Source organism: Pelodiscus sinensis, chromosome 21, assembly GCF_049634645.1.
Source record: "Pelodiscus sinensis isolate JC-2024 chromosome 21, ASM4963464v1, whole genome shotgun sequence".
Lineage (NCBI taxonomy): Eukaryota > Metazoa > Chordata > Testudines > Trionychidae > Pelodiscus > Pelodiscus sinensis.
The window spans coordinates 14,547,947-14,560,492 of NC_134731.1; the positions used below are offsets into that span (position 1 = coordinate 14,547,947).

Genomic DNA, 12,546 nt, shown 5'->3' on the forward strand with positions numbered 1-12,546 from the left:
AGGAAAATAAAGTTCAAATTCCACTTTTGCAGCAATACGAGAAAAAGATCTCCTGACTGACACGACAACTCAAATAACAATGTTGTTTCCTCATCTTATGAAAATTCCCCCAAGGTTACTCTTCCTGCACACAGAGCTGGGGAACGCCTAAATTAAGGGCCTTCTGAGAAACCTACTTTGAAGTGGAAAGTTTTTAATTAAGTTAATTTAGACAGGAAAAATAAGAACCTGCCATGGCATCCGAGGCTACATCTACACTGTCATTTTTTTTCAGCAGAAGATATGCAAATGAGAGCACGATTTGCATATCTTCTGCCAATCCTTTTGCAGAAGAGGTTTTGCCACTAAAAAGCCCCATGTAGATGGGGCCATTTGTCAGAAAAAACCCTTTTGTGCAAAATTCTATAAACCTCATTTTTTGAGGAATAAGGGATCTTGCGCAAAAGGTTTTTTTTCTGACATATGGCCCTGTCTACACGGGGCTTTTTAGCAGCAAAACCTCTTCTGCAAAAAGGATAGGCAGAAGATATGCAAATGAGAGCACAATTTGCATATCTTCTGCCAAAAAAAAAACCCATGGCAGTGTAGACATAGCCCTAGTGCACCCTGATTTCACATCCCAGCTACAGCGGGATGAATAAAATGATTATTTTCAGTTCAATGGAAAGTTCTGAAAAGCCATGAAAAATATTTTGGATGGAAGAAAAGCTTTTGATTTAATTTTGTCCATTTTTTAAACTCTTCTGAATTTTATTGATTTTTTTTAAATAAAAGAAAGCAAAATCTGGAAAGGAAAAATTGTTCCAAACTGAATACTTGAAATGATTCGCATTGAAAATCATGGAACAAATCTGCTACAAGTTTGGGTGTTATCGACTGGAAAGTTTCACCCAGCTCTAATCCCACCAGTTAAAAAGGAGACTTGTGAGTCATTACTCTCCCGCAAAGAGGCCCTTGGATCACTTCCTAAAAGGCACTGGGAGTCAAGGGCAATCAGCATCTCAGGGCAGCACATTGGGCCAGATTTACAAAGGGATTTAGGCACAAAAGGTTATGGTGACTGGATAGCAAGGGTGAAAATGGGGCCAGGTTTGGGCGTAATAGGCTCATATAGATGAAAAAGCCTCAAGCATCAAGACTGTCCTTATTAAACCTGGACATCCGGTCACCCTACAAAAGACGTGGAGAGATGTCTAGTGGGATTTACACAAGCAGCTGAACACGGTATGTAATGCATACCCATTGATTTCATTGGCTACGTCTACACTGGCATGATTTTCCGGAAATGCTTTTAATGGAAAAGGTTTTCCGTTAAACATGTTTCCGGAAAAGTGCGTCTAGATTGGCAGGACGCTTTTCCGGAAAAGCACTTTTCCTGGAAAAGCGTCCGTGGCCAATCTAGATGCACTTTTCCGCAAAAAAGCCCCGATCGTCATTTTCGCGATTGGGGCTTTTTTGCGGAAAACACTACTGTGCTGTCTACACTGGCCCTTTTCCGGAACAGTTTTCCGGAAAAAGACTTTTGCCCGAACGGGAGCAGCATAGTTTTTCTGGAAAAGCACTGATGATTTTACATTCGTCAGTGCTTTTCCAGAAATTCAAGCGGCCAGTGTAGACAGCTGGCAAGTTTTTCCGGAAAAGCAGCTGATTTTCTGGAATAACTTGCCAATGTAGACACAGCCATTGTGTTTCTCTGTGTAGGCAAGTGTTCATCAGATGCCCACAACTATAACAGCTCTTGCTTGGTTTGGGATCTTCCTTAACATACTGACAGTTGTAGCTTGTTAGATGAAGTTCATCAGCCAGAAAACCCAATTGCTGATGAACTTTGTCCTTCCCCTGCAGTAATAGGGAGGGGGCCACCCACACTGTATTGGGCTTTTGGCCAAAGTACAAACTCTTTAAACCTGAGACTAGGGTTGCCATTTCTGCTTGGACATATTCGTGGAGGTTTTAACCCATGACATAAGATCTCTTTAAGATTTCTCTCTAATTCCTGGAAACTCCAGGACAAGCCTACCTGAGAGAATGAGCATATCCCTTGGAGAGCCCAAGTGCAACTCTCACCAGAGTCAATGGGGGGGATGGTGCTCAGCACCTTACAGGATCAGGACCTTACACAATGAATTTAAATAATTATGAAACAGGGTTTTCCTTTAGGACATACCTCTCGCTCTTCACTAGAGGTTTTTGCAGATAAATATTGTCTTTGCTTTTAAAGGCAAAGCAATAATTATTTTCCCAGTTCTATAAAGAAAAAGCATAACAACATTTAACATCTTATGTGCATTAATTTGTTACATTGGGGCCAAATCCTGAAGCCCTTTTCCAAGCTGACCTCTTAGGGCTGCAGGAGTTGGGCTCTTAAGCCTCACAACACCCCTGTGAGGTAGGTAAGTAGCGTTATCCTCATTTTGAAGCTGGGAAACTGAGGCACAGAGTGGTTTAGTGATTATGTGACCATGTAGTCAAGGCTACATATTGAGTCTGGGAACAGAACTTAGGAGGTGCCTGGCACCCAGGCCTGTGGTCATTCCACTAAACTGTGGGGTTATGGCTTTCATTAATTTAGCCCCCAAAGGCTAAATAAAACCTTTCCACAGAAGCATTGCCAGACACTTTTGTAGCTGTCTGCCACCAGTTGATCCAGAAAAACTGAGAGAAATCATGGTGCTATTCCAGGTGCTACAAAACACTTTACACACAGGACTGTAGTCAGACCTGTATCAAACAAAGCAGCCATTTGGAGCCCCTTGGCCCAGCTATTGGAGCCCTTTGGCACAGGGATCCATGTGTAAGGATTTCAGGACCCATCCCACAAATAGCTGTAAATTCACTTTCTGATTATTGCTATATTTTGATACAAGTTCAAAGTCTGTTCCCACTGAAGGGCTGGTCTTTCAGGACTTGTCTTCAACCCAGAATTAAAGAGTTAACTCACAGTATGCAGGGTGGGCACTTAAGGGGTTAATCTAGGAGGTTTGAATACACCTGAAAGTTGGGCTGCCCATGCTGATCACTTCCACGTTGTCTAATAAAATACTTGCTCTGTTGAATCCTGAGTGCAACGGGCAACAACGTGAAACTGACCAAAGCTCAGCCTGGCGTGACTGCCGAGACCTGGTCTCTCAGCTTGGTATTAGTCAGCCAGACCCTTCCCAGCTGTGTGCTAATGTGCAAAGGTTTGGAAGGGAAGACCAGGGTTCAGGGAACACTGCTGGCTCTGTATTCCGAAGGAATTGTTCTCCCGACATTGCTGAGTATGGACCAGTCCTGCAGTAGCCTCCAAATGACAGTTGGCATGCTCAGTCCAAGTGCTCACTAGTTTCATGGAGGTTCAAGCCACTCATTGCAGCGCCGCCTCTCCTTCATATAAAAAAGATAAATCAAAGCTTGAGCTACATTCCTGTCTTGTGTGGAGACCCACAGAGATCACAGGCACAATAGGGACGGCTCTCCCCGGACTGCAGTGCAGATGCAGCACATGTGGCTCAGTCTCGGCTGGAATGAGTTGATTTGTACCTGACCTGATATTTAGAACTCAAAATGTTGCATTCATCCTAACGCAGCATCCGAGGTTCCTATAAGGCTCTAGGCAGGATGTGGGGCAAGGAAGAAACAGTACTAGGATTCCTTTGGGTCTGCTGATAAATTCTTTACTCCTCACTGTCCAGCCGTGGTATTGGCCCAGGATGGGAACGTGTCCAAGGTGAACATGGGACGTCCCCAGGTGTTGATGGCCAAAGTGACGCAGATGATTCCGATAATGTTCATCACTATTCCAGATTTTGCCTGGCAAGGAAAAATGAAGCACAAAACACTGGCACAATGAGTCTCCATAGAGCTGCCAGAACCCATTCACATAAACACAATGAAGAAACCTGAAGGCATAACTAGATGCCTGATCCTATTAAAAGCATGGAAGTAACCACTGTGCTTGCTGTTCTATGTTCTTCCATAAATAGAACTGCCCTGGAACACGGTGCAAACTCTTAATTAGTTTGCAATCTTGAAAGACCATTGAACACGATAGCTTCCATTGTTGTATGCAGTGGAGGTCCCGGGATATTAAAGTGAGTAAAATAATATCTTTTAACTGGACCAAGTCAAAAGCTTGTCTCTCTCACACACAGAACCTGGTCCAATAAAAGATATTGCCACTTTGACAGTCAAACAAGCTGGGTTTATTGGCTGAGAGTATGATTCTGCCACACTATGGCTATGCCTACACTACAGCTTAAATCCCCATAAATGATATTGCCCAGGAGTGTGAATGAGCCACACTGATGAGCATCATAACTTAGGCCAATGTAAGCGCCCGTATGAACAATGCTATGAGTGTGGGAGCATTTCTCTTGCTGACATAGCTTCTGCTGGTCGCAGGGTCTGGAGTAATTAAGGACTCTCATCTGACACATGGATGGACTCCAGAGAGCCCCACTGACTTCAACTTGGCTCTGCATAGTGCAGCAGTTCACCTGCACTCCAGCAATTCCAGGATCAGTCTTACTCAGCTATTGGCCACAATCGGAACAGGGTCAGGCCCCCAGCCATGCTGTTGGGAACCTTTTGAAGATAATGAAGCTGCAGAGAACACAATTTTACCGTGTACGTATAAAACCCATAAGATAGCAATTTTATTCTGTATGGCATTTACTTGGAGCAAAGTGCCACTGTTCCTAATACAACAACGCAGGGTGGTAGCATTAAAGGCGGAGGTTATTTATATGGAACCAAGGCTGCCAACAGGGAAGGCAGGGGCCCGGCGATTTAGAAGAGCCCGGGACACTGAGCTGCCCCACAAGGCTACCACAGTAGCTGCTGGAGCCCTGGGCCTTTTAATTCTCTGCCAGAGTCCAGTGTGATGCAGTCTGGGCAGCACTGATGATTGGCTGTCTCTAGCCCCGCCCCTTGCACCTTAGGCCCTGCCTCTTCTGGGGATCCCAGAGCTGAGTATCCTCCCCTATACCCCTTCCCACATTTCCTCGGAGCCTGGCAAATTCTGTCACCAGTCCTGCATGTAACTCTGGAGAGCCAAGGGAACTATAGAAATGCCAGACCATAAACGTAAGCAATATTCATGATATTTTGCAAAATATCAGGAAATGGTTATCATGATCTTACCATGTCTGAAACACGGAGGTGACCATAGGAAAACACTATCGCGTTTGGAGGTGTCGCCACCGGGAGCATGAAGGCAAAAGAGGCACTGAGTGTACAAGGGATCATGATGTACAAAGGATTGACTTCGATGGACTGCGACTGAGGAAAAACAGACCAGGGGCAGCATTAGCAACATTGAGAAACAGAAGAAGGAAGAGAGGCTCAGACACAGTATGTCAGTTCACCCCCAGTGTAAGGTACGGCTGAAAAGCAAATTCATGATTCCCTGGGCTCCTCTCCTAGCAAAGGACGGTGTCACTGAACAGAAAGTTCATTCTAACCAGACCTGCATGGCTTGCATCTCACGTTATTGATGCAGGTCAAGGCTTCCACCCTATAGTCAGAGAGAGGGGCTGGGTTACTAGTTTGAATGCTAGACTAGCCATTAGGAAATCTTCACTTCTAACCCGGCATCTGGCATAGACTATCTATCCATGGGCAGGTCATTTGGAGTAGGATCTTTCAGAAGTGCACAGGCCTGGCTTAGCTCAGTTCCCATGGAAGGCAAGAGGCATTTCACCACTGGCCTCAATGGGAATGGTTTTAGGTCAGCACTGACCTGATTTATGGATCTGCTGAGCCCCCACAACTTCATCTGTGGTCATGGGAGCTCTAGGTGATCAGCACTTTTGAAAAATCAAGAATCTCTCTCAGTTCCCTAGCTGTAAAAGGGGGGTACCATTGTAAAACAAAGCAAACATGTGTTACCTCACGGGATATTTATATGGGTTAAGGTAAATGATTAGGGTTAAATGTTCTTGTTCTGTGTTTAAACAGCACAAAGAACAGTGGACCCCTCATCCGTGGCTGAGGCTCCTAGGCCCTACAATAATAATACATTTTGCCCTCAGAGGGGCACCCAAATCCCATCCTAATTAAAGGCAACTGCACATGCATATCTGAGGGCAGAATTTGGCTCCATAATATTTTCCAAACATTTGGGGATGATCGATCTGTATATCTGAGGTATTTCAATGGCTCATTTGCTTAGTACCTGAGTGCCTCACAGTCACAGAATCTTAGGACCATAATGCTGGAAGGCACCTCAAAAGGTCATGCAGTTTAGCCACTGCAGCAGGACCAAGTAAACGAAAACCATCCCTGACAGCTGTTTGTTCAACCTGTTCTTAAAAATCTCCTCTGATGAAGATTCCACAGCCTCCCTTGCAAGGCTATTCCAGATCTCAACTACTAGAAAGTTGTTCCCACCATCTAACCCAAATCTCCCTTGGTACAGATTAAGCCCATTACTTCTTCTCTTACCTTCAGTGGACATGGAGGACAACTTGTGACAGTCCTCTCTAAAATGGCCTTTCACATGTAGTTATCCTTACTACCTCCTGTGAGGTCTGGGAACAAAGTCTGGGGTCCCCAGACTCTTATCTGGTATAAATCAAACTTAAAAAGCAACAAATAGTCTGGTAGCACTTTATAGACCAACAAAACATCTAGATGGTATCATGAGCTTTCGTGGGCACAGCCCACTTCTTCAGATGACTAGTCATCTATGTGTTTTGTTAGTCTATAATGTGCTACCAGATCATTTGTTGATTTTTGAATTTATCCTGTACAGACTTACTCGGCTACCCCCTGAAAGCTGGTATAAATCAATATAGCTTCACAGACTTCGGTGAAGTCACATGGCTTTATGCCAGATGAGGGTCTTTACCAAAGAGTGCCAAATGTTATCATCACTTCACTATACACGAAATCTCACTCTGTATGAATTCTGTACAAGCAGGTTTCACAAGGTAGTCTCGTTGTCCTGAAATGGCATTCAGCCAAAGATCCCCATAATCACCATTTAATTTATTTTGTATATAAACTGTTTATGACTCTGACGAGTCAGTATTCTTCCTGCTGGCTTTCTATTCTTATTTTCATACTGTCCATCTCTTCTAAATCAAACATATGCAGTGACTCTCACCCTGCCCATAACCAGTGCAGGGTGAGAAGGGCAGCTGCCTAGGGTGCAAAGCCATGGGGTTGGAAAAATGGGGAGAGAAAAGCCCAATGGGAGAACAAATATGCTTACAGAATCATAGATTCATAGAACACTAGAACTAGAAGGGATCTCAAGAGATCATCAAGTCCAGCCCCCTGCCCTCTTGGCAAGACCAAGCACCATCCAGATCATCCCTGATAGATATGTAGCTAACTTGCTCTTAAATATCTCCAGCGATGGAGACTCCACAAGCTCCCTAGGCAATTTATTCCAGTGTTTAACCACCCAGACAGGAAGTTTTTCCTAATGTCCAACGTAAACCTCCCTTGCTGCAATTTGAGGCATTTCTTCTTGTCCTATCATCACAGGCCAAGAAGAACAATTTTCTCCCTCCTCCTTGTAACACCCTTTTAGGTTCTTGAAAAAACTGCTATCATGTCCCCTCTCAGTCTTCTCTTTTCTAAACTAAACAAGCCCAGTTCCTTCAGTCTTCCCTCATTGGTCATGTTTTCTAGACCTTTACTAATTTTTGTTGCTCTTCTCTGGACTTTCTCCAAATCTTTCTTGAAATGTGGTACCCAGAACTGGACACAATACTCCATTTAAGGCCTAATCAGTTCAGGGTAGAGCGGAAAAATGACTTCCCATGCGTTGCTCACAACACTCCTGCTAATGCATCTCAGAATCTTGTTTGCTCGCTCCAGATGCTAAAATACCTCGCTATAGCTCTGCTCTGTCCTCTTGCCAACACAGAGTTGGTTCCATTACCTTCAACATTCCCATGCATGAAGTTTTTTCTCCTAAATGAGGCTTGCTACATGTCTGGTTTATTTCTCTTCACAATTCACTTTTGGCTGCAGAGTTACATATAAAAATGATGCTTGGTGATTTTTTCCTCCTCTGCATGGTATAATTTGTGGTTCTGGTCAAATTTATAGGGAGTTCTGTTGTTTGATCTCCCACAACACTTTGAGATGGTTTTCCAAGTGATATAGGCACTTGATTATAATTACAAGACTCACAGAGCAAAACATTATGCCCATTTTGTGGGCTTCTCTAGTATCCAGAACTTCAGTGTCTATTTAAGACACTGCCAGCTAAACAGCCTAGTTCAGGTTAATTCTGCTTGAAAGATAAAATTAAAATTAATTAAAAATAAAGACAAGGCTATCTATACTCATCTGCTCTAGTGCCAGCTCTGCTCAAAAACATCTGTACCATTTTAGTCCTCTCCTTATGGATTTAAAAATGTTCTGTTTTATTCTGCAGAAAGAGACTGAGATGGCTGAAACATCCTAGGAAATGAATGAAGTGTGCTGGATATTACCAAAGGAGAACACAAATCTTGAAATGCGGGGGGAAGGGAAATCTGCTGTCTACAAGAAGACTGTGAAAGCAAAGGAAATAACATTTTGCATTTATTTAACATTTGTAATCCAAAAGGAGCGTAAAGCATTTAATTAATGATATACATCCAGGGCTCAGTTCTCCACTGTCCTTTCCTTGGGTCATCATTTACACCTCTGCAAAGTAGGGGTAAAATGTTAAATACATTTTGTACTCATTTTGCACTTGGTAAATGATCATGCAAGGTGTAAGGCAATAGAAAAAACAAGCCCTCAGAACTAAACTTATCTAAACAATACTAAACGCATGTGCTTAAGTTTATCCTAATTGGCTTCACTGAAACTTTTTCATAAGTTTCATAACTTTCCATATTCATAAGGTCCAGTACTTCAGTTCACATGTGCTTAATTTTCAGCTTGTGTTTAGGGCCTATTGACTTCAGCGATGCTCTCCTGAAATGTTTTTGGTGGGGACTGGCTAACGCGCGGGGACAAGCTAGAACTTTTAACCTCCAGACTTCTGGTCGAATACAGCCCAAGTGACCCAAAGTCCTTACCAGCTGACTGGTGTTGAGTGAGCTCTGTTAAATGATTTGGTGGCTCAGTCCACTTTCTAGTGGATAAGTGCCCGCCTTGCACAGCAGTTGGCATTAACTGGCCTCCTATTAGGCAATTTCAGGAGAGGGACCACGGAAGTTGATTTACTCTCTCACTCCAGGAGTTGTCCCATCAAGGCTGATGCACAGTGGCAGGGCAGTAACAGGGAAGTCTGCAGAGCTGCTGCCTGTGTGATACCTGGCCTGTGGATAAACAAAGGATGTTTCCCCTAGCACTGGAGCCAGTGCTGTCTGATACGTTGTATGCTTTCTGGAGTAACCCTATTTGCATAAAGATTCCCTTGGCTTAAATCATATATACTGCACATGGTAATTAATATGGCCTTGCTCTGTTTTAAAAGATTATCCATTTTTCTTTGATGTTAAAGTCAACTTTACAGATCAGCAGTGAGAAAAACCCATGAAGAAAATGAATCTTACCAAGGACGCAAAGACAGGTAGAAAGAGGGTGGCCGTAGCTACATTGCTGGTGCATTCGGTGAAGACTGCGATAACAAGTGAAAGGATCACTGCAATGGCCCAGGGTGGAACAGCATGCAATGGGGTCATCTGATTCCCCAGCCATTTCGACAGACCAGAAGCCTGACAAGATCAAGAGGTGCATTTCAGTAAGACACGGAACTCTAGACCATTGCTCATGCAGTGTGCAATGTATTGCCAAACCCCAATACACACATGAAAACAGGCCATTGACATTAGTGGTTAGAGCATTCAAAAGCAGGCAAACTGGGTCATTTATAAAAGAAATGATGTGAGCTTTCTTTAAAATAATAATAAAGGAGATTCCCTGCCAGTTGGAAATTAAGTCAGATTTATTTCTCCCATTCTCATCAGAAGGAACTTACAGTTTTGCCATGTAGAAGCATAAAACTGACTTATATCCAAGATCAAGGAAGTCACACCTTGCCAAGAATTTAATGAATTGCTCACAGGAATTATTGAAAGAATTGCTAAAGCTTCTGAAGGTACTGAATCGATTGTGTTTTCCTTCATGAATACTATCAGAGATTATCTCCAGTGGCTTTTAAAGATTTTCTGCTATGCAGTCCAAAACCCACACTTTGAAACCTGCAGATCCAAAGTCTGGGCAATGTTCCAATCCAGGGCTTTTATTTGGTCCGTCATTTAATAACAGTCCAGCCACAAAGTTTGGATCAGGAGGTGAACTTCCTCAAAGCTGGACAGTTTGAGCTTCTGGGGGTTTGATCCAGACCCATCTCAACAGGGATGCAAGAAACAGTTTAAATTTTAACAGTTTAAAGGGCTCTTGCAAATCCTTGCCTACTTCTAGAACTGAATTGAACCTTTTCCTAAGTGAGGAACATTAGATCAGAACAGTGGCCCAACGAGTCCTATTCCTATCTCTGATGGTAGTGACTACGGGTGCCTCTACACTGCACTCTTAGCTCGAAACAAGCTACGCAATTTGAGCTGTGCAAATTGCGTAGCTTATTTCAAGTGTATTGCGAAATAGCTTAGGTCATAATTTGGTACTGTCTACACAATGCCAAAATTTCAAAATAAACCACTATTCCAAAATGTCCCTTAATCCCCATGGAACGAGGTTTACAGGGACGTCAGAATAGCGTGCCCATTATTTTGAGAGAGACCTTGAAATAACAGGCTTGTTCAAAAGACACAGAATAGCTATTTTGTGATACCAGAACTATCCGGAAATAGCACTGCAGTGTAGACGTACCCTACCAGACCTGCCAAAGGAAGGTTCAAGAAACTCCTAGTGGATGACTATGGAATAAGATTCACATAGAAGTTGGCTGGATTAGGAAAGGAGATTTAGGGGCTGCATCTAGTGGCCCAGGATGCAGCCTCAAAAGCTCTACATGCTGCTGTTCCCCCTTGCTTCCCGGCTGGAGCCTCATGCATCTCTGGCAGTGGTGCTTGCCTGCAGGCTCCACTCCCATGGGCTGGGAATTATGGCCAATGGCAGTGGCGGGGGTGTTGCCTACAAGCACAAGGCTGCATGGAGCCACATATCCCCCAACCTTCACCAGGTAAGCACCAAATCCCTTTCCTCCCCCACAGACCCTGCACTCCCATCCCCACCCCATTCCTGCACCCTATCTCCGAACCAGACCCTGCTCCCTCACCCAGATCCTGCACCCTATTTCCCACCCCTACCCCCACTCTCCAGCTGCCCCCTCCCTCATATCTGGCCCCACCCCAGAGCCTAGGAAGCCCCACAAAATCTACTAGCCCAAGGCCCCCAGAAGAGCTAATCCAGCCCTGACAGAATTGCTTTCCAATCCCTCCTGTGCCCTGAAATATGAGGTTTGCATCCCTTCTAAACAATCCTCCTAACAGCTCTGAAGCTACTGCACCGTTGCACTTCTGTTCTCTGGCCAGGAGGAGGACTAGGGTGACAATACATCACAAGAAAGGCAACTCTCGTGCTACTTGCAGCTAAGGAAACCCCAAAGAAGACTTCCAGTCAACCCTTCCCAGATTCTGGAGAAACATGAGTAAAACACTTGAAGTTTTGGAGTTCAATTCCTGAGGCGCACCCATCCCTAATTCTGCTAATTAGCAGTTCAGCCCTTTGCTTAGTTTGTAATGAAAATGATGCCAGGGCTCAAGCACTTTTTTACATTCATAACTGAGGCAGCAAGTCCAGAGGTGTTGGGGCTATATACTGCCAAGCATAGAAGGGCCAAGGTTCAGCCCTGGTGCAAATAAAGCCCTGCTTCACATGCAGGTGCTGTTTGGACTCGTTGTTATGAACAAGACCAAAAAGCAGAGCCAAGAAGTCCCCCTGAGACTCAGTGGCAGCTAGAGGGTAAGTCATACATCGCTTCCACTGGCCAAGGCAAATCCTCCCCCTAGCAGCAGCACAATGTTCCAGGGCATCTTCCTCTGAACCACCTTCCAGTCCAGCAGCGGAGCTGGGAAAAAGGGCTCTTGCGTCACTGAAATGATAAAAGCAGAGCATGGAATGCTGTGAGATGGAGATGCCAACTTTGTTCCAGCTGTACGCTCAGATGTGCGCTTACTGTAGCTACTACCCCCGCGCAAAGGAAGCGCCCGCACCCAGTGACTCAGGGTACGTCTACACTATAGCGCTAGTTCGAACTAACTTAGTTCGAATTAGTTAATTCGAACTAAGCTAGTTCGAACTAACGCATCTAGAACTAAAAACTAGTTCGAACTAGCGTTTTGCTAATTCGAACTAGCAAGTCCACATTGAGTGGACTCTGAACAGGGCTTAAGGATGGCCAGAAGCAGTGCCGGCAGGGCATAAAAGGAGGACTTAGAACATGGAGATGCTGTCTCAGGCTAGCCGAGGGCTGTGCTTAAAGGGTCCCGACCCCCACCCCGGACAGACAGTTCTCAGGGGTGCCCCGCTTGCAAAGCAGTCCTGGCTTGGATTGCCCAGAGTACCCACACTGGGCACATCACACCACTCGGCCATCAGCCCAGCTGCACTTGCCGCAGGCTGCCATCTGGGGAGAGGGGGCAA

At 44.6% G+C, this 12,546-nt stretch overlaps 1 protein-coding gene across 5 annotated transcripts in view; it reads right to left on the reverse strand.

The window, feature by feature from the left end:
• Positions 1-700: 700 nt before the first annotated feature.
• Positions 701-12,546, reverse strand: part of LOC102460546 (Na(+)/citrate cotransporter) — a 34,068-nt gene continuing 22,222 nt past the window's right edge. For 3 of the 5 annotated variants that reach the window (XM_075904910.1, XM_075904909.1, XM_075904911.1), the window contains 4 exons: positions 11,877-11,995; positions 9,492-9,653; positions 5,125-5,262; positions 701-3,792 (listed from right to left, as the gene is read on the reverse strand). In XM_075904910.1, the coding sequence (XP_075761025.1) occupies positions 3,542-3,792; positions 5,125-5,262; positions 9,492-9,653; positions 11,877-11,995 (670 nt within the window). In that variant the 3' untranslated portion in view covers positions 701-3,541. The other 2 variants (XM_075904914.1, XM_075904913.1) reach the window with 2 other exon arrangements.